This window comes from Dipodomys spectabilis, unplaced genomic scaffold, assembly GCF_019054845.1.
Source record: "Dipodomys spectabilis isolate Male_0828 unplaced genomic scaffold, ASM1905484v1 ptg000098l, whole genome shotgun sequence".
Taxonomy (NCBI): Eukaryota; Metazoa; Chordata; class Mammalia; order Rodentia; family Heteromyidae; genus Dipodomys; species Dipodomys spectabilis.
In genome coordinates, this window is record NW_024870775.1 from 6582746 (window position 1) to 6602707 (window position 19962).

General features: G+C 52.6%; 2 protein-coding genes across 2 annotated transcripts; both read left to right on the plus strand.

Moving 5' to 3' along the window:
* Tsc22d4 (TSC22 domain family member 4) lies at positions 1 to 12823 on the plus strand. The gene is made up of 5 exons (XM_042686683.1): positions 1 to 241; positions 726 to 1764; positions 5003 to 5163; positions 11601 to 11649; positions 12138 to 12823. Exons 2-5 carry the CDS (start codon positions 1015 to 1017, stop codon positions 12345 to 12347), a joined length of 1170 nt encoding a protein of 389 aa, XP_042542617.1. The 5' UTR covers positions 1 to 241; positions 726 to 1014; the 3' UTR covers positions 12348 to 12823.
* A 1210-nt stretch (positions 12824 to 14033) lies between these two features.
* Positions 14034 to 18164, plus strand: CUNH7orf61 (chromosome unknown C7orf61 homolog). The gene is made up of 3 exons (XM_042686684.1): positions 14034 to 14559; positions 15128 to 15430; positions 17625 to 18164. The coding sequence occupies exons 1-3, from the start codon at positions 14503 to 14505 to the stop codon at positions 17853 to 17855; spliced, it is 591 nt and encodes a 196-aa protein (XP_042542618.1). The 5' UTR covers positions 14034 to 14502; the 3' UTR covers positions 17856 to 18164.
* The last annotated feature ends 1798 nt before the right edge of the window (positions 18165 to 19962 follow it).

The window sequence follows — 19962 nt, forward strand, 5'->3', positions numbered from 1 at the left end:
AGGCCGCGCGCGGGCCGCCACCGGGGAAGCAGCGCGGGGTCCTTTTTTTTCTTTCATTTTTGGACAGCAAACTTTTTCACGGAGATGCCTAGCAGGGTGGGGGGCGACCCTCGGAGAAGGCTGGGGAGCCCCTGATCCGCTGCCTCAGTGGCCCCGACCCGGGAGGCCCCAGGAAAAGTACAGCCGGACATCTTGGTCCCCGGACCCTCCCCTGGCTCCGAACGGCGCCGAGGCCTGAGAGGTAGGATTGGGGCTAGGCGGGGCCTGCCAGGCCCCCATGGATGTGGGGGGGGGGCTGGGTGCAAGTGAGGGAGGGGGCCCCCCCAGAATCCTCGAGGCGGCCAGGCCAGCTGGGCTCACCCAGGCCTTGGAGTTCTGTGCTCTTGGGACAATTCTGACCTAAGGGAGTTTGAATTCCAGGCAAGCAGTGCCCAAACTTTTTGGGTCTCAGCTGCCACTTCCGGTCTTGTGCGTGCCCTCTGGGCCCTGCTGTCCCCTCCGTCCTGGTGTCTGTCATCTCTGCTGCTTGTCTCTTTGTCTCTGGGTCTCTGGTGGTTTCCCCTTCCTCCCCATTCTGCTCCCCTGAGAGGAAGCCCCGGAGGTGGCCTCTGCTCGCGCTCTCTCTCTCTCTCTCTCTCTCTCTCTCTCTCACTCTCTCACTCTCACCCTCACCCTCACCCTCACCCCCTCTCACCCTCTCTCTCTCTCTCTCTCTCTTTTTCTAGTTTGCAAACTCAGCTCTGGATTTCGGCAGCGACAGCAGCAGGAAAAACCTGCCCCGGCCCCCACCCCCTCCGGCTACCTCCCCTTCCCTGTTCCCTCCTGTCACCAGCCCGGAGTCACCCCCAGCTCCCACAAGGCTTCTCCTGCCATGTCGGACCCAGACGCTGCCAGGGGCCCTGATGTCCCCGTCATGTGGCTCCCCTGTTCCAGGGGTGCCTGAACCCCATCCACGAACCCAGCCCCTCCCCCCACCCCACCCCACCCCAACCCAGTCCTGCGGCCCCAGGGACCATGAGTGGGGGCAAGAAGAAGAGTAGTTTCCAGATCACCAGCGTCACGACCGACTATGAGGGCCCGGGGAGCCCCGTGGCTTCAGACCCCCCTACCGGATCTGGGCCCCGCCTCCCCAATGGGGAGCCTAACCCAGATTCTGGGGGCCGAGGCACCCCCCGCAATGGGTCCCCACCACCTGGGGCCCCTGCCTCTCGGTTCCGGGTGGTGAAGCTGCCTCATGGCCTAGGAGAGCCTTATCGCCGAGGCCGGTGGACTTGTGTGGATGTGTATGAGAGAGACCTAGAGCCCCCCACCTTTGGGCGGCTCCTGGAAGGAATTAGAGGGGCCTCTGTGGGCACTGGGGGCAGATCTTTAGATTCCAGGTTGGAACTGGCCAGCTTGGGCTTGGTCACCCCAATCCCACAACCAGGCCTGACTCAAGGCCCCACCTCCTGGCTCCGTCCACCTCCCACCTCCCCTGGACCTCAAGCCCGCTCCTTCACAGGGGGACTGGGCCAGCTGGCTGTGCCTGCCAACAAAGCCAAAGCAGAGACATCCCTCCTATCTGCCTCCCCACCCCAGCAGCGCCCCCCAGAGTCTGGCATTGGTGATAGCTTGGGCATATCCCTGGCAGCCACGCCCCTGCCTTCCTTGAGGGTGGATGTAGAGGCTGGGGGCTCAGCAGTGGGGACCCCTCCACTGCCCCGGAGGAAGGATGGACCCATGCGGCTGAGAATGGAATTGCTTGCTCCAGAGGAGACAGGACAGGTAAGAATTGGGATTTCAGGTTGATGGAATTGGGGGATAGGGAGAATCCTGGTGGGTGTGCTTGGCCTTTTCAGACCTGGTCTAAGATCTAAGCCTTCCTGGGCCTTCTTGTCTTGGTCTCCATCCTGTCCTCCCTGCCTCCATTGTCACTTACCAGCCAGGTAGATCACATAGTCCTCACTTTCTCTCCCTGTTTTTTTTTTTTTTTTGGGTCCGGTCATGGGGCCTGAACTCTGGGCCTGGGTGCTGTCCCTCAGCTCTAGGCTAGTGCTCTACCACTTGAGCCACAGCGCCACTTCCGGCTTTTTTCTTTTTGCTTATGTGGTGCTGAGGAATCGAACCCAGGGCCTCAGACATGCAAGGCAAGCACTCTACCACTGAGCCACCTTCCCAGCCCCTTGTTTTTTGTTTTCTTTGGGGTCTGTCATGTGGCTTGAATTCAGGCCCTGGGTACTGTTCCTGAGCTCTTTCTACTCAAGGCTAGTGCTCTACCACTTTGAGTCACGGTGCCACTTCCGGTTTTCTGGTGCTTAATTGGAGATAAGAGTCTCATGGACTTTCTTGTCTGGGCTAGCTTTGATCCTCAGATCTCAGCCTCCTGAAGAGCTAGGATTACAAGCATGAGCGACCAGTGCCTGGCTTCTCTCCCTGTTCTTTTGTGCTATGATTGGTTTAGCTGTCTGGCCTCCTCTTGCCTTCATTCTGTATTTTGTGTACACGCATGCGTGCATGCCTGCTCACACTGGGTCTTGAACCCAAGGGCCATGGTACTCTCCTTTAGCTTTTTCACTCAAGGCTGGCACTCTACCACTTGAGCCACATCTTCACTTCTAGCATTTTACCAGTTAATTGGAAGTAGGAGTCTCATGGAAATCCATGCTTGGGCTGGCTTTGAACCATGGTCCTCAGGTCTCACCCTCATGAGTAGCTGCCAGCTACACCTTTCTTCTTTTTTTTTTTTGGGTCCGGTCATGGGGCCTGAACTCTGGGCCTGGGCGCTGTCCCTCAGCTCTTCAGCTCAAGGCTAATGTTCTACCACTTGAGCCACAGCGCCGCTTCCGGCTTTTTTCTTTTTGCTTAAGTGGTGCTGAGGAATTGAACCCATGCATGCAAGGCAAGCGCTCTACAACTGAGCCACCTTCCCAGCCCTACACCTTTCTTCTTCTTTGGCCTGTTGTTGCTCTTGGCCTTCACTCTTTCCATGATGCCTGTAATATATAAGGCCTGCTCACCTCAACTTTCACCTTTGGCCTCCATCTCTGCCTTAGCCCCTCAGGCTGCAGGTACTGAGGGTGAAGGCCCCAGTTGGGTGGCTGGCTGGGCCCCCTGGGGGAGGAGTTGCCAGTGTTTGGGGTGGCCATAAAAGGTAGGCATTCCACTGCAAGTCTCTGCCTTACAGCCCTGTCCTGGGCTTTTTGTTTGGGGGGGGGGGGGTCTTCATTTTCCTATCAGCCACCATCCAGCTCCAGCTCCAGTTTGGTTATACAAGCAGGTTTCTGCGAGGAAGTGAGAAATTGTGTGTGTGTGTTGGGGGGGCACATATTACAAGTCCTGGGGGTATGAGGTATCTATCCTGACTGGTTCTGCTTTTAACCCCCCCTCCCCCCATACCCCTGGGCCTCTCTTCAGGATTGCTAGCTAGGGGTGAGCTCACTTCAGTGAAGGAGAAAACTGGGAAGCAGAAGGGAAGGGGTTAAATTCTCTGCTTCCTGTCTCCAAAAGAGGAACAAGTCTGGGCTGGGGGCAGGATGCCTGGGTCCCTGGAGTGGGATGGGGTGGGATGGAGGGTGGGGGATGGACAGCCAAGGATATGAGAGTTGGATACTTATGCCCTGAAAGAGAAAATAACACCTTGGCTGCTCGAGGAAGGCCGGCAGTGTGAGGATGAAGGCTCTTCCCCCTTCCTGGCCATGGGCATAAACCGCAGTATAAAAATATCTTGAGCCTGGATGTCTGGACCCTGTCAGGACTGGTCAGGACCGGCTCTCCCACCAGCTCCTGGCTCCCAGTTCTCTTCTCATGCCCTCAGCCCCCACTCCCCACTCTTCGGGAACTGTTTTCATGGCATCCCTAACCTAAAAGCAAGAAGCTGTGGTTTCCTAGGGCCTGTCCTCAGACCCTTCCAGAGCAAGCCCCCTCTGCTAACAATATATCTGATTAGCCTTAAGCTGCCTGTGAGCTGGGAAGACCCTGGCCCTCTCAGCAGTGGCCTGACCCCGCCCCGCTTCTTTCCTTATAGCGTGTGCTCCGGTCTGTGTGCACTGTCGCTATTTCTCTTGGCCTAAAAGTTTTTGATTGTCTCATTTCCTCTGGGCCAGGGGAGATCCGATGGTGAGCTGGGACCACTACCTGGGGCCCCCTTCCCTTACTATAAGCCACCCTGGACTCTCTGTTCTTGGCTTTTCCGAGAAACAGGGGCCTCCCGGGGCCTCACAGAGGCGTCTTGTCTTGTTCCTGTCGCCCCCGCCCTTTTGCAAGCGCCCCTGCCTGTTGGGCTGTGTAGGTCCACGCCCAAGCTCCACCTCCTACCTCCCTCCCTGCTCCACAACACCCCCACTCCACCCCCAAAGCCTGGAGGGTGGAGAGCTGTTGTAGAAATTTTCACCTGAAACCCAGACAAGTTTAAGAAGAGACTTAGAATGAGAGGGGGAAATCGTGGCATGGAGGACCAGTTTCTGAAGATTCATTCATTCTACAAATAGCCACAGACAAACTTTACCGTCTAGCAGGGGAGACACAATAAATACTTTTAATTTCAGCTAATATTAGGTGCTGTAAAAGAAAAAAAAAAACAACACAGGTCAGTGGTAGGGACCAAGTGGTAGGGATTTGCCTTTGTAAGGAGGTGACATTTGAATGGCCTTAAAAAGGCACAGATAAACTTTTAAATAATCTTTTAATTTAGGATCCCTGGCTGAGGACAAGGAGGGCTACCAGAATGTAAACTGAAGCCTTTCTCTGAAACCTCAATACTCAGGATGACACCCCTAGTATCTGCTGAGTGCTTTTAGTAGGGCTGAAGACAGGACTTAGAGGCAGGACTTCGTATGTCCCTTGGAAGAAGGTGGGGGGTAGAGAAGACTGCTTAGGCAAGTTGTAAGATGGCTGTATTCTCTCTCTTCTTTTTCTCCCCCACCCCCTTCTACCTTTTGGTGTGTTTCGTGCCCCCCCCCATATACGTGTGTGTCATATATATCATATATATATATATATGATAATTCTTCATCCTCTCCTCCAGGTACACCCACTTGACTCTCGACCCAGCTCCCCGGCTCTCTACTTCGATGCCAGCCTGGTTCACAAATCTCCCGATCCTTTTGGCGCAGCTGCAGCCCAGAGCCTCAGCCTGGCCCGCTCCATGCTGGCTATCAGTGGTCACCTGGACAGCGATGATGATAGGTAGGTGGGTGGGTTGAGTCGATGTGGTCAGCACCTGGGATAGGCTTGATATTGCCTGGCAGGTGTGCTCCTCACCCCCCAGGTGAACTTGGAGAGGACCTCTGAAATTTAAGAGACCTGGCTGACACATAACCACTGGGCCACGTTGACTTGGGACCTACTCCCTCTCTGTGGGAAAAGCTAGGTGGGACTGCCCTGGCTTAGGCTGTCAAGTCAGAGGCTTTTTTAGAATTTGAAGGGACTCATTGTTGTCAGATTCCCAGAGCTCTTGTAGATTGAGAGGTCACTTAAGCCAACTCTAGGAACCCATTGGGCATATATGTTAGACCAGAGAATCAATTGCTCTCCTCCCAGCTTTGTCTGTCTGTGTCTGTCTGTCTGTCTCTCTGCCCCTGTACTTTTTTTTTTTTTTTGGTTGGTCATGGGGCTTGAACTCTGGGCCTGAGCGTTATCCCTCAACTCTTCAGCTTAAGGCCAGTGTTCTACTACTTGAGCTATAGCGGCACTTCCAGTTTTCTGGTGGTTTATTGGAGATAAGAGTTTCACTGACTTTCTTGCCTGGGCTGGCTTTGAACCGTGATCTTCAGATCTCAGCCTCCTGAGTAGCTAGGGTTACAGGCATGAGCCACCTGTGTCCAGCTGCCCCTGCACTTTGAGGCCCTACTGGGCTGTGAGGTGACATCTTTATAGTCTACGTGGACTCTTTTAAGGCTGAAGGACATCTAGTACCAAGAAAGTATTGCTCCAAAATTCTGTTCCCTGGGGGGATCTGGTGAACAGAGACCTGGCTAGGAACACCACAGGGGCTGCGCTATTGGGCAGCAGGGTAGCCCAGAAGGACAGGACTTTCTGGCTTTGCCCCTTTTGGTGGCAGGGTGGGCAGGACTTTTCTGCTTCAAGGGCTACAGTTTCTACATGCATAGGAATGTTAGCCTGCTGACAAGGGAGAAACAAAATCTTGAGGCTTTTGGTTGCTGGGTGTGGATTGATAGGATTGAGAGAGGGAGCCAGTACTTCTATGGGAGGGAGCAGTGAACTTCCTGTGGAAGGCCTAGGAGGGGAGGGACTTCCTGTTTCCAAGGAAAGACGGGGTGGGACTTCTTGAGTTGGTGAGTGGGTGCTGGAGGGCCCCATTCCAGGTGTGTGTGTGTGGGGGGGGTCACTTCTTGTCTCCCCATAGGTGGCACTACCCCTAGAATCAGGGAATAAGGCCCATGAATGAAAAGAGGTAGAAAGGCACTGGACACAGTGGGTACCTACAGTGGAAGGAGAAGGGGCAGCCAGGAGCCCATGGGATAAAGAACAAGGGGCTGGTGCCAGACAGGACAGGGCAGGGCAGGGTAGCTTTTACACTCCCTTCCAGCTGGCTCCCAGGAATGTGTGAGGTGTGAGGTGGGCCAGGGCCAGGGTCTGGGCCTGGACAGTCACCTGCCCCCCCCATGGCTGCTATTCTCAGAGTTCCCCACCCACACCCCCTCCCATTTGGGTGGTTCCCTGGCCAGAGAACACCCTGCCCCTCCTCCACCCTGAGTTCAGAGCCCAGCTTTCTCTATCTGGGAGAGTTCTGCCTTCTGAGGCCTCTGCTCTATTCTTTAGGCTTATCCCCCTCCTTCCTTCCCTCCCTCCCTCCCTCCCTTCCTCCCTCCCTCCCTCCCTCCCTCCCTCCCTCCTTCCCTTCCTTCCTTCCTTCCTTCCTTCCTTCCTTCCTTCCTTCCTTCCTTCCTTCCTTCCTTCCTTCCCTCACTCCCTCTGCCTGTCTCTCCCTCCTTCCTTCCCTCCCTCTCTCCCTCAGTTTCACCCTAGTCTGACTGGTTGGGCTCCCAGCCTCCACTTGAGGCTTCCCTGTTCTAAAGCTTTGGGACTCTTGCCCCACCCTGCTAGGCTAGTGTGTTTGGGTTGGGCCACCCCCTTACCCCAGGGATAAGGTATGGAGCCCACACATCACCCATCTGCTGTGTCTGGAGCTGTGTGTGTGTGTGTGGGGGGGAGAACAGGGTCTAAATGGCAGGGGACCTCTCTTTTTTGGAGGGAAGGCGGGTTAGAGGGAACTGGGGGTGCCTTACCAAGTCCTTAAATCTGGGATGGGAAAATAGGATTCCTGGTGAATTCAGACTGTTATGTAGTGTCCCCTACACCCTTGTGGGAAGCTGGGAGGGTTAAGGTATGAACTTGAATATGACTTGGTCTGGCTTTGGGGCGAGGAGGTCTGTGCATTTAAAGAGAATGAATCTTGTAGATTTCTCTGTCCAGTGCCCTCCTCGGGGTCAGAAGCTACTTCTTATCTCATGCAACTCTAAAAGCAGTCACAGGATTCTCTTCTTCCAGATAAACAAAAACAAAAAGAACAGACTCCTGACTTGTAGAAAGATTCGTCCAAGGTCACTCAGCCATAAGTTCCCTGGAGTGGAAAGGAAATCTGAGCCTGACTCCACCCCAGCCATACTTTTTCTCTGTTGGGATAGGAAGGCAGTCTCTAGTATGTCTTCTCTCAGCCAGGCTGGGACAGCTCACCCTTGGAGTGGCAGGAAGCCAGCCCCTCCCCCTCCTTGCCCTGGCCCCGCCCCCAGGCTCCACAGATCCGGGAGGGTGTGTAGACTGGGCACATGAATGCTACTTTCTTGGCCTCTGGCCCATTCCCTGGGGGCTCCTAGAACACTTCTAGGGAGCTGGGCTGACCCCTGTCCTCAAGTTCAGAATCTCCCTACTTCTCCCAGAAGTTCTGCATCTTTATCTGATCTTCAAATGGAAACTGTTTTATTTGACCTTTATTTGACCAGCCTGTAAGACTGTCCTCCAACCTGGACCCAAGAACTCTGCTGAGCTGAGTTCCCTCTTGTGTGTTCGGTACTGCACCATTCCAGGGGGTACTCTCAGCTGAAGCCACTAGTGTTTGTTGTTTGTTGTTTTTTTTTGCCAGTCCTGGGGCTTGAATTCAGGGCCTGGGTGCTGTCCCTGAGCTTCTTTTGCGCAAGGCTGGCGCTCTACCACTTGAGCCACAGCATCAATTCTGGCTTTTTTTGTGTATGTGGTATTGAGGAATCCAACCCAGGGCTTCATGTATACTAGGCAAGCACTCTAGCACTGAGCAACATTCCCAGCCCAGCCACTAGTGGATTTTGGGGATTTCTTTGTGCCAGTACTGGGGCTAGAACTCTGAGCCTGTGGCTCTCTCTCAGCCTTTTCACTGCAGTTGGTGCTCTTACCACTTGAGTCATACCTCCATTTCTGCCATTTTGCTAGTTAGAGGTAAGAGTGTCTCAGGTTTATCTGCCCATTCTGACTTCAAGTCATGATCCTCCGATCCCAGCCTCCTAAGTAGCTAGGATAACTGGGTTCTTGAAAGGGTGGGTTTGGGTTGCTGGAGTCCTAGTGCTTTGAAGTGTTAATGTTAGAATGTCACAAGGTAAGTGCTGTCAAAACTCTCCAGTGCTAGACAAACAGGAGATAGTTATCTGTCAGCCAATGAATGTTTATTGTTGTATTCTTCCTTTGTTTTTGGCAAGGATGAAGAACTTATTTGGCATCTTTGCCCAAGTGTCTGCCAGAGGCAAGGCCCATGTTCCTATTTTCCTGTGCCTGTCCTCTGGTCTGTGTATGTAGTGGGTGTTCAATTTTTTTTTTCTTTTTTGTGCTAGCCCTAGATCTTGAACCTCAGAGCCAGGGCAATATCTCTGAGCATTTTTGCTCAAGGCTAGTACTCTACCACTTGAGTCACAGCTCTTAAGGCTTTTTTGGTGGCTAATTGGAGATGAGAGTGTCACACACTTTCCTGTCTCAGGCTGGCTGCAAACTGTTATCCTCAGATCTCAGCCTCTTTGAGTAGCTAGGATTATAGGCATGAGCCACCAGCACCCACCCCTCTGAGTTTTCTTGTGGTAGTCTCAGTCTCCATGAGGTATCCTGGATTAGAATAACTGGAAGATGGCTCCCCTGCGCACCCTTCCCTCCCCCCCTCCCAATCCTGGGGCTTGAACTCAGGGCCTGGGCACTGTCCCTGAGCCTCTCTGTACTCAAGGCTCGTACTCTACCATTTGAGCCACAGTACCACTTCCGGATTTTTCTTTTTATGTGGTACTGAGGAATTGAGCCAGGGCTTCATGCATGCTAGACAAGCACTCTACCACTAAGCCACATTCCCAGCCCTAGAAGATAGCTTTTTTCCCCTTGATTGTGGGACTTGAATTCATGGCTTGGCACTGTCCCTGAGCTCTTTTGCTCAAGGTTAGTTAGTACTCTACTGCTTAGAGACACAGCTCCACTTCTGACTTTCTAGTGGTTAATTGGAGATGAGTATTAAGAAACAGGGCAGTAGTGGCTCATGCCTGTAATCCTAGCTTCAGGAGGCTGAGATTTGAGGATCATGGTTCAGAGCCATTCCAGGCAGGAAAGGCTGTAATATATGTCTCTTATCTCCAGTTAACAACCAGAAAACCGGAAGCGATGCTGTAGTTCAAAGTGCTAGAGCACTAGCCTTGAGCACAAAAGCTCAGGGACAGCGCCCCAGATCCTGAGTTCAAGCCCCATGACCAACAACAAAAAGACTCATGGACATTTCTAAGTTTGAACTACGATTGTCAGATCTCAGCCTTCTGAGTAGCTAGGTTTACAGGTATCTTTGACGCACTCTATCCTGCCCTCCACTTGAACACATTTCCAGGCCCAGATGTCCTTCTTCACTCTGCTCTCCCAGGTCTATTCACCCCATTGGTTGCTCTACCTGTCAGTGCCTTTTGCACCCAAGCTTGGACAGGAAATGGAAAATTCCCAGCTCTCTCACGCTCCCTTCCTTAGTGGCAGGGCTTCAGCAAGGGTGACCTTGGGCTGAGGGCTGATCCCCCTGCAGGGAGGCTGGTTGGAGCTGACTGCCAGAAGGGAGGGGCCCACCGGGAGCTGCTGAGCATTGCTGGCCACCTGGTGGGACTATGGTTCTGAGGCTGTTATGGCTGGCCAGGGCTCTGTCACCCTGCTTGCTAGAAGCAAGGTGGAAGGCTCCCACACTGTGGGGGCTGGGCTGGCTGGTGGACCACAAGGTGGAGCAGGGGGCTTGGGTATGCAAGAGAGCCTTAGAGGTGGGGCAGGTATCAATGGCCTGTGCAAGACCCAGGGTCTTGAGAAAAAGCCAGGTTCTGAGACCCAGAGCTGGGTATTCCTGGGCCAACTGGGATCATAACCCTAGGGAATGCTGAGCTTGTGTTGCCCTCTGGTGGTCATTTAACCAACATCCAGACCTCCTGATTTGGCTCCCTTTCATCCCTCTCCCTGCTCTCTTCAAAGCTCTCTTGGTCTTCCCAATGTCCCACAACCAGCCTCACCTGTCTACCCTCTCCTTAAAGTCCTGAGACCTTCTCTTTAAAGTCCTGGGACCAGTCCAAGAACCTAGACCCAAGGCCTCAGATCCACAAGCCATCTTTGATTTACAAGGCTCTGTTGCCATGGTAACCATTACCATTCCTCCTCTCCTTTGTAGGGGGGGGGAGACACTTTCTATTATTCTGATCCCAGGAGTCATTGGTGATGCAGGCTTTGTGTTTTGGAGGGTTATCAGAGCCTCCCATTCCCCCTCTTATCTGAGGCCTTAAGAGGCAGGTGTTAGCCCAGAGCAGGCAGGCAGGGTCAGAGGTTAGAAGAGGCTGGTTTAGGCCTCACCTTGATGCCCCTCCCCAAGCCAGACCTCTTAGCCTCAGCCCCTCCCCTGTCTCAGGCCACCAGCTGACTTCCCTCTGTCACCCCCTCCCCTCCACTCTGGGATTCGTGCCAGGGTGAAAAGGGGACACTGGCACAGACTGTGTGTGTCTGGGAATTCCCGCCCACCGTGGAGCCAGAGGAGGGGGGGGGGTCCCGGTGTCCCTGGGGAGCCAATAGCAGCCAGGCCTTCCCTTGGGGATGGGGGGGTGGGGGAGGGAGGCTGTGTATATCTTTCAGGCCAGCACCCTGTAGGTTCTGTTTCCACTCTGCCTGCCTGGTACCAGCGAAACCGCGCTCTGTCCCGGGGGGCTCTGAGCCCCCCAGGCACTGGCTCTGATATTGGAGGTGGGGGGAGGTTGAGGACCCTTGGTCCTCAGGGATGGCTCAGCCAGGGGTTTCTGTCAAGTCTCTGGTGTCATCTTATGAGACCCGAGTGGTAGGGATGGCTCCGGGGCCATCCCGGAAAAGGGGCTGTGTCTCCTCCCCGTGCTCCCCACGCGGAGCTTCTCCCATCCGAGGGGCACCTGGACCCCCATCCCACCGAGGCCGAGGGGGGTCGGGCCAACGATCTGTCCCCTGTCGGGGGATGGACAAAAGCCTCCTCCCCCTGATTCTCTACTGCCACAGGTAATGGGTGCAGGCCAGAGGCTGAGCTTGAGGAGGAGGCTGGAGGTTGCTCCAGGGAAAAGCTGGGCTGTAGGAACACCTGGCTCCTCCTCTTCCTCACCTGTCACCTCTCTGTGTCTCTCCAGTGGTTCCGGAAGCCTGGTTGGCATTGACAACAAGATCGAACAAGCCATGGTAAGAGGAAATGTCTCTGTCCACTTCTGTTTATCCTGCTGCTTGAGAATACTAACCCAGCCCCTTGACCCCACCCCACTCCCTGGTCCTTTGAGCTTTGCCCCTGTCCTGCATCCTTGCACCCCTCCTTCATGTCCCCTTCTTTTTTTATCGGTCTTGGGGCTTGAACTCTGGGCCTGGGCACTGCCTGAGCTCTTCATCTACCTCTTGAGCCACATTTCCACTTCTGATTTTCTGGTGGTTTATTGGCGATAAGTGTCTCACGAATTTTGCCATCTGGGCTGGCTTTGAACCTTGATCCTTAGATCTCAGTCTCCTGAGTATCTAGGATTACAGGTGTGAGCCACTGGTGCCCAGCTTCCCCTCCAATTTGGAGGATGCAAAAGCATCTTTCAAGGCACTGGGGTAAAGGATGTGGTGGTCTGGGTAGTAGTTGAGCAGTTGTGATGCTTTTTTTTTTTTTTTTTGCCTGTTCCCTTGTTCCCCAGGACTTGGTCAAGTCCCACCTCATGTTTGCAGTCCGGGAGGAGGTAGAGGTGCTGAAGGAACAGATCCGTGATCTGGCGGAGCGGAATGCAGCGCTGGAGCAGGAGAATGGACTGCTACGAGCCCTGGCCAGCCCAGAGCAGCTAGCCCAGCTGCCTTCTTCGGGACTCCCTCGGCTTGGGCCCCCTGCACCCAACGGGCCCTCTGTCTGAGCCTCCTTTCCCTCACAATGTGCCTTTGGGGGAGTGCCACAGCTGCTGGGCTTTGCACCAGCTGCCTGCCCCCTCTTTCTATGCAGCTTTAATGCCCCCCTCCCCAAATCCCTGAAACTGGGAGTTCGAGGCTCAGTGTTGGCCTGTTCCCCCACCCTACCCCATCTCCCCCTTGGTCCCCAAACCTTGATGGAGGAGGGAAGGCTCAGGATGGAGTGTTAGATGGAGCCCCCATCTCCACAAGAGGTCCCAGCCCCTGTCCCTCCCTAGGTATCAGTGTTCTGGGGAACCCCCAGTAGATGGCTTTGAGAGGAGGAGTCAGAGGCTCCCTAGCACACACCTTGTTCCCTTGAAGTTCTCCCCCCACCTCTCCATTGCCCAGGGGAGGGCGCTATGGACAGTATCTGGAAGTTCTGGGATTCAGGTTGTTATTAAAATAATAATTATAATTAAAAAAAAATCTGAAGAAACTTGAATTTGGAAGTTGGTATAGAATTGCTTGCCGGCCACTGTGAACTTCTGTGAAGATCTCTGTCCACTCTGGGGGTGAGAGTTGGGAATGGGGAGGAGGGGGAGGTTGGTGGGGGCAGAGTGGGTCCAGAGAGATTTAGTACCGGATCCTGGGAAGAAGGGCAGGCAGGCCAGGCAGAGAAAAGTGTGGTGAGGGCAGCATCTGCCCACGTGCTGATGGGGGAAAGAGACACAATGAAGCCTTTGGTGAAAGTACAGGATCCACCCCCCCTCCCCCCAGCTTCCCAGCGTGTCCCCTCTGCAGGCTTGGGGGCGGGGTGGAGGACCCTGAATGGGCCCCTTGTCTTCAGGTTGGGTGTAGGCCAGGCTCCTTAGCACATGGTGCCCTCACCAGGCCTGACTGGCCGCTGCTGTGGGTTCCACCCCCCCTTTCCCCTCCCCTCCTTCAGCTGGCTGAGGATGGGCCCTGTGGGTGAGCAGGCCCCTCCCTGGCAGCCTGGGCTCTTGTCCTAGATGGAAAGTCAGCCAGGAAGGTCGCCATCTAGTGGGAGGAAGGGGACCGTGGGAGACCGAGGGCTCCTGGGGACCTGGAGGAATTGTGCAGAAGCTGGTATTTGGAGGGCAACCTGGGTTAGTTTTTTGTTTTTTTGTTTTTGTCAGTCCTGGGGCTTGAACTCTGGGCCTGGGCACTGTCCCTAAGCTTCTTTTGTTCAAGGCTAGCACTCTACCTCTTGAGCCACAGTGCCACTTCAGGCTTTTTCTGTTACGTGGTACTAAGGAATCAAGCCCAGGGCTTCATGAATGCTAGGCAAGCACTAAGCCACATTCCCAGCCTGGCTGGAGCTCTTTTGAGCTCTCTAGACTTATGACTGGGCAAAATCTGTGCACTCTCTCGCGTTCTCTCTTTCTGTCTCTGTCTCTGTCTCTGTCTCTCTGTTTCTCTCTCTGTCTCTCTGTGTCCCTGTGTCTCTGTCTCTCTTGGTCATGGGTATTCTACCTCTGAGCTTTTATACTCGAGGCTAGCACTCTACCACTTAATAGCCACAGCTCCACTTCCTGTTTTCCTGTGGATAATTGGAGATGAATGTCACAGACTTTCCTGCCAGGGCTGACTTCAAATCACAATCCTCATATCTCAGCCTCTTGAATAGCAAAGATTTCAGGAGTGAGCCACTGGTACCTGGCTGAACTCAGATTTTCTGACTCTTAGTCACCTCATGGGTAGGGTGGTACTGACCATAACACATACCTTGAAGGGAACTTAATATGACACACTCATGGGAAAGTCCTGGCACATACAAGCATTCAGTTACTGTTTTCTTCTCTTGGATTTGTGCTTGGTAAAGTCAAAACGATGAACGATTGGCTCTGTGGGTGCTGGAAGGGCTGTGGGGGTTGGGGCAGGGTCCTGGCAGCTCTCACAATGGGCTAGAATTCTCCCTTACTGTAGGTTCTCATCCACTTGGACTCCTCTCCCTGCCCCAGGGAGGGGAGGAAGAGCCTGGGACGAGTCACTAGGGAAGAGTTTCTCCCTTGTATTTCCTGGTTCTTCCTTCACTGTTGTGTTTGAAGCTCCTCAGTTTCCACGAGCCCCCTTCCACTGGCAGCCATTGGCTTACAGCCTGTCCCCTGCCCTGCTCCGAATGCTGGCTCTGCCCCTACTTTGAACTCTTTATATCCAGTCATGGTCTCAAGGTTCTTCAAATGGGTTAGGCGTGTTTGGCAAAAGATGAACAGTTGGGTGAGTTTCATACACTGCCTGGGATAAGGGCTTTGGCCAGTGACATCTTGGTTGTGGTATACACCACACACACACCAACCAACCATATTCCTTCACTCCTGGCCCCTTGGGACTAAGCAAGACAGGCTAGGAAGCAGGGAGGATTAAAAGGGATGGAAAAGAACATTTGGGAAGGAGGCCAGTGAAAGTCATCCCTGATTTGTGCGTGTGTGTACTAGAGCTTGAAATCAAGGCCTGAGAACTGTCTATTTTTTTTTTTTTATTGTGAAGATACTATACAGAGGGTTACAGCTACATGAGTGAGGTAATGAGTACACTTCCTCTTGAACATTGTTACCCCCTCCATTGGAGAACTGTCTTTTAGCTTTTTGTTCAAAGCTGGTGCTTTACCACCTCAGCCACACCTCCATTTCCAGCTTTTGATGGTCAATTGGAGGCCAAAGTCTCATGGCTGGCTTTGATCCATAATCAGATCTTAGCCTCCTGAATAGCTGGGATTTCAGGTATGAGTCAGATTTAGGGACTTCTTGTTGCTGGCAACTACCCCTTTTCTGTTTCTGTTTTGTAGGTTTTCTCCTGGAGACACAAACCTGAGTCAATGCTGTTGGAACAATCTAGCTCCAAGAAACTGGCCCTGAAAAAGATAGAGAAGACTCCTGCAGAGCTTTCAACATCAAAATTAGTCCAGACACCCAGTCTGAGTGCGTGTGCGAAGGCGCTTGAGCCCTGTGCATTGGCCACTACCACAAAGCAGTCAATGGGCAGCCATGGGAATCGCTCCTTGATGCAGCTGTCCCGGACGGCTGTCCAGTCCGTCTCCTCGCTTATGTTGTCTACCCTGCGGTCTGGTTGGCAAATGTGTAGGTGGAAGGTGAGTACTTTCCCACCTCCCAAATCGCCAGTGATTCATTTCTTCCCCCATTCATTTGTCTAGAAATTCTTTCCTGTGCTCCTTGTGTTGCCAGGCACTGAAAAGACAATGATGAACAGGATAAGAGGACTGGTTGGTTCTGTATCTCAAGAGGGATGTATTGTGGGAGGTATAGGGAGCTGGGAGTGCAGACCTGGGGACACAGAGAAAGAAGAAGACAGGGTGAGCCAGGTGCTGGTGGCTCTTGCCTATAATCCTAGCTACTCAGGAGGCTGAGATCTGAGGATTGTGGTTCAAAGCCAGCCTGGGTCAATTAACTACCAGAAAACTGGAAGTGGCATGTTGGCTCAAAATGGCAAGCCTTAAATGCAGAAGCTCAGGGACAATGCCCACGCCTTGAGTTCAGGCCCCCATGACTGAAAGAAAAAGTGTGTGTATGAAATAAAAGAGTTCACTTCATTTGAGTTGGGAAAGGATTGATAAGGGGAGGTAGAAGGAAAGGGAGGGGTGGTCCAGGAAGAGAGAATTGCAGGTGTATTCAGGAATGGCCTGAGGGGTCTGGGAGGGGGTGGAACAATCCCTGAGCCGAGAGACAGCTCACCTCACACCAAGCAGGTAGATGGTGAAGTTGTAGAATTTGATTGGTTGTTGTTGTTGTTGTGTCTGTTCTGGGGCTTGAGCTTTCACTTGGCCTTTTTTGCTGAAAGCTATCTCTACCACTTGAACCACAGTTCTACTTTATGATGGTCAATTGGAGATGAGTGTCTTGGACTTTTCTTCCCTAGGCTGGCTTCAAGCTGCCATCCTCAGATCTCAGCCTCTTGATAGGTGACTTGAGCCAGCAGTGCCTGGCCCCAAACAAACTGAGTTCTCTTTCTATCAATTGTCATACCGATTTGCTTCACCAAGTGCTAAAGATGATGGGCCTTGTTTCAAACCCTAGTGATTGACAAGAGCAGACAAGCCATTTTCAAATTTTTCTTTTTTGTGCTGGTACTGGGAGTTGAACTCAGGGCCTAAGCACTATCCCTGAGGGTTTTTGTTTTCTTTTTGTCAGTCCTGGGGCTTGAATTCAGGTTCTGGGCACTGTCCCTGAGCTGCTTTTGCTCAAGGCTAGCACTCTATCACTTGAGCCACAGCACCACTTCTGGCTTTTTCTGTGTATGTAGTACTGAGGAATTGAACCCAGTGCTTCATGCATGCTAGGCAAGTACTCTACCACTAAGCCACATTCCCAGCCCTGTCTCTGAGTTTTTTCTTTTTTTTTTTTTGGGTCTGGTCATGGGGCCTGAACTCTGGGCCTGGGCGCTGTCCCTCTGCTCTTCAGCTCAAGGCTAGCGCTCTACCACTTGAGCCACAGCGCCACTTCCGGCTTTTTTCTTTTTGCTTATGTGGTGCTGAGGAATCGAACCCAGGGCCTCAGGCATGCAAGGCAAGCGCTCTACCACTGAGCCACCTTCCCAGCCCTCTCTGAGTTTTTTCACTCAAGGATAGCACTCTATGATTTGAGCCACAGCTTCACTTACAGTTTTTTGCTACTTAATTGGAAAAAAGAGTCCCATAGATTTTCTTGCCCAGGGTTGGCTTTGAACTGTGATTCTCAGATCTTGACATCCTGAGTAGCTAGGATTACAGGCATAAACCACCAACTCCCAGCTATTATCTTTTATTTAACACATTCACCATGAAATTCAAAGGTTTGAGTGAGGATTCAAAGGTAGCTATTTTCCATAAGTGGCAAAACAGGAGAGTCTTTGGAATAAACAGTGCATAAAATGTGGCATGCTGGGGCAGATAGCAGAGTAGAGAGTGTGAACAGACCAAAAGAGTCTTTTGGGGGGCTGGGAAGTTGGCTCAGTGGTAGAGCGCTTGCCTTGCATGCATGAGGCCCTGGGTTCGATTCCTCAGCACCACATAAGAAAAAAGCCGGAAGTGGCGCTGTGGCTCAAGTGGTAGAGCGCTAGCCTTGAGCTGAAGAGCTGAGGGACAGCGCTCAGGCCCAGAGTTCAGGCCCCACAACCGGACCCAAAAAAAAAAAGTCTTTTGGAATGAGGTGTATTTGAGGGAGTCTGATGGAGGAGGTGGAATGAGCCCAACCTTTTTCTGTCTATCTGCAGGTGACTCTACCTAATATTTTTTCCTCTAGTCCCAGGGATTTGCATGCGTGCATGCATGTCATCTCTTTCTCTTGCAGTCTGTAAGTTCTTCCTCAATTACCTCTCAAATGAGGGTCCGGTCCCCCTTGGATACGCCAGAGGCTGAGATGCTACGAGAAGTCTACCTAGTGCTGTGGGCCATTCGGAAACAACTACGACAGCTGTCCCGCAGGCAGGAGCGGCGCAGGCGACATCATATCCGGACCCACATATCTCCACCCCCTGACACGGTGCCAGGCCTGAAGCAAGATGCCCAAAGTCCCCTCTAGGTCGGGGGAGCCCTAGAACCTCAGAAATCCCCACCTTGCTCTTAGGTAAGGTGGATCAAGAGGGGTCAGGACAACAGGCCAGAAGTTGTGGGTAAGGAGACGTTTTTCATGCTGTTAACTCCCATTGGGAGCCCCAAGGCCAGGCCTGGGGGGGTCATACCTACTCCCCTTCTCTGTGTTTATTCAAGTTGTAAAAAAGATTATCAAAGTATTGATTAATAAATATCACATATTTCTGAGTAGATGAGTGAGCTTGTGAATAGAAGAGCTTTAGGGAGGCCAGGATAGAGCACCCCAGTTTGGAAATCCTAATATGTATAGGAGTGACCCTCAGTCTGTGATAAACAGGGACTGTATTTCCTCTAGGCAGTTGATGGGTAGCCATAGCAACAAACAGCTATTGAGTACCCTTTGAGCATCTAGCATGCATCAGGCAATCTGCTAGTTAACACTCTCTAGCAGTTTTTCAAGAAAGTTATTTAGGGTGGGTCTGTTCTGAACTGACCACCCCCCATGCTTTTTTTTTTTTTGTTGGTCATGGGGCTTGAACTCTGGGCCTGGGTGCTGTCCCTGTGCTCTTCAGCTCAAGGTGAGCACACTACCACTTGAGCCACAGTGCCAATTCCAGTTTTCTGAGTGGCGTATTGGAGATAAGAGTCTCATGGACTTTTCCTGCCTCGGCTGGCTTTGAACTGCAATCCTCAGATCTCAGCCTCCTGAGTAGCTAGAATTACAGGTGTGAGCCACCGGCACCCAGCGCTGTCCCCCCACCCCTGCTCTTTTTCTTAGGAGCTCTTGGCTTTGGCCATGCTGTGGCCTTGGAGCCTGTGATTTTGACCCAGCTGTCCACGTCCTGCCAAGAACCTTGGGAAACTACACTTCCCAGAATGCCTGGCAGCAACGTGGGCTCTGAATAGGAACCCTACCCATGCTACTGCAGAAGTCAAGTGAGGGCTGTGTTGATCCAGCAGGGATGGGATGGGAAGGTCCAGCTTGGCACTGGGAGCCCAACATCTCTGGAGGGAGCCATGTTGATGTGGAGGTTGCATTTTAGATGCCTCAGGAGGGGAGATCCTGCAGCTGTCAATCTTAGCCTGGCCTCTGGGCCAGACCTGGGAAGATGCAGGGATCGTTTTCCAGGGTAAAGCAGGCATCTTTCACCAGAAAGCAAAATTTGGAGGATGTGAGGGGGTCACAGGATTGCAGATGGCAGCAGATTGCTGGAGGAGCTTGTGTAAGGGAGGAGGGCAAGGAACCATACTACAGCTCTGCTGGGTGATGCTCAACTTGTGACTTGCTGAGCACAGCAGGGGGAAAGTGAGGAATGGCAGGCAGGGATGGTTTTCTGGAAGTCATTAGACAACTCACCCACCCCTCCACTGCTATGGGAGGGTTTGGGCCCGCTTAATATTAGCCAATACTTAAAGCAACAGTACTAACACCTGTTACTTAGGAAGCCCTTGTAACCAGATAACCAGATGATGGATGAGGAGGTTGCATGAAAACTTCCTTCTTGGGCTGGGAAGGTGGCTCAGTGGTAGAGCGCTTGCCTTGCATGCCTGAGGCCGTGGGTTCGATTCCTCAGCACCACATAAGCAAAAAGAAAAAAGCCGGAAGTGGTGCTGTGGCTCAAGTGGTAGAGTGCTAGCCTTGAGCTGAAGAGCTGAGGGACAGCGCCCAGGCCCAGAGTTCAGGCCCCACGACCGGACCCCCCCCCAAAAAAAAACACAACAAAACTTCCTTCTTTCCTCCCTTTCTCCTTTCTCTTTCATCTTTTCCACTCCTTCCTTCCTTCCTTTCTTTCTTTCCTTTTTTTTTTTTTTTTGGTACTGGTCCTGGGCTTGAACTTAGGGCCTAGGTGTTATCCCTTAGCTTTTTTTTTGCTCAAGGCTTGGCATTCTATTACTTGAGCCACAACTCCATTTCCTGCTTTTTGTGGTGCTTAATTGGAGCTAAGGGTCTCACAGACTTTCTTGCCCTGGTTGGCTTCAAATTTAGATCCTCAGATTCAGGGCATGAAAAAGAGAACTTCTAGGTGGGTGCTAGTGGCTTATACCTGTAATCCTTAGCTACTCAGGAGGCTGAGATCTGAGGATCACCGTTCAAA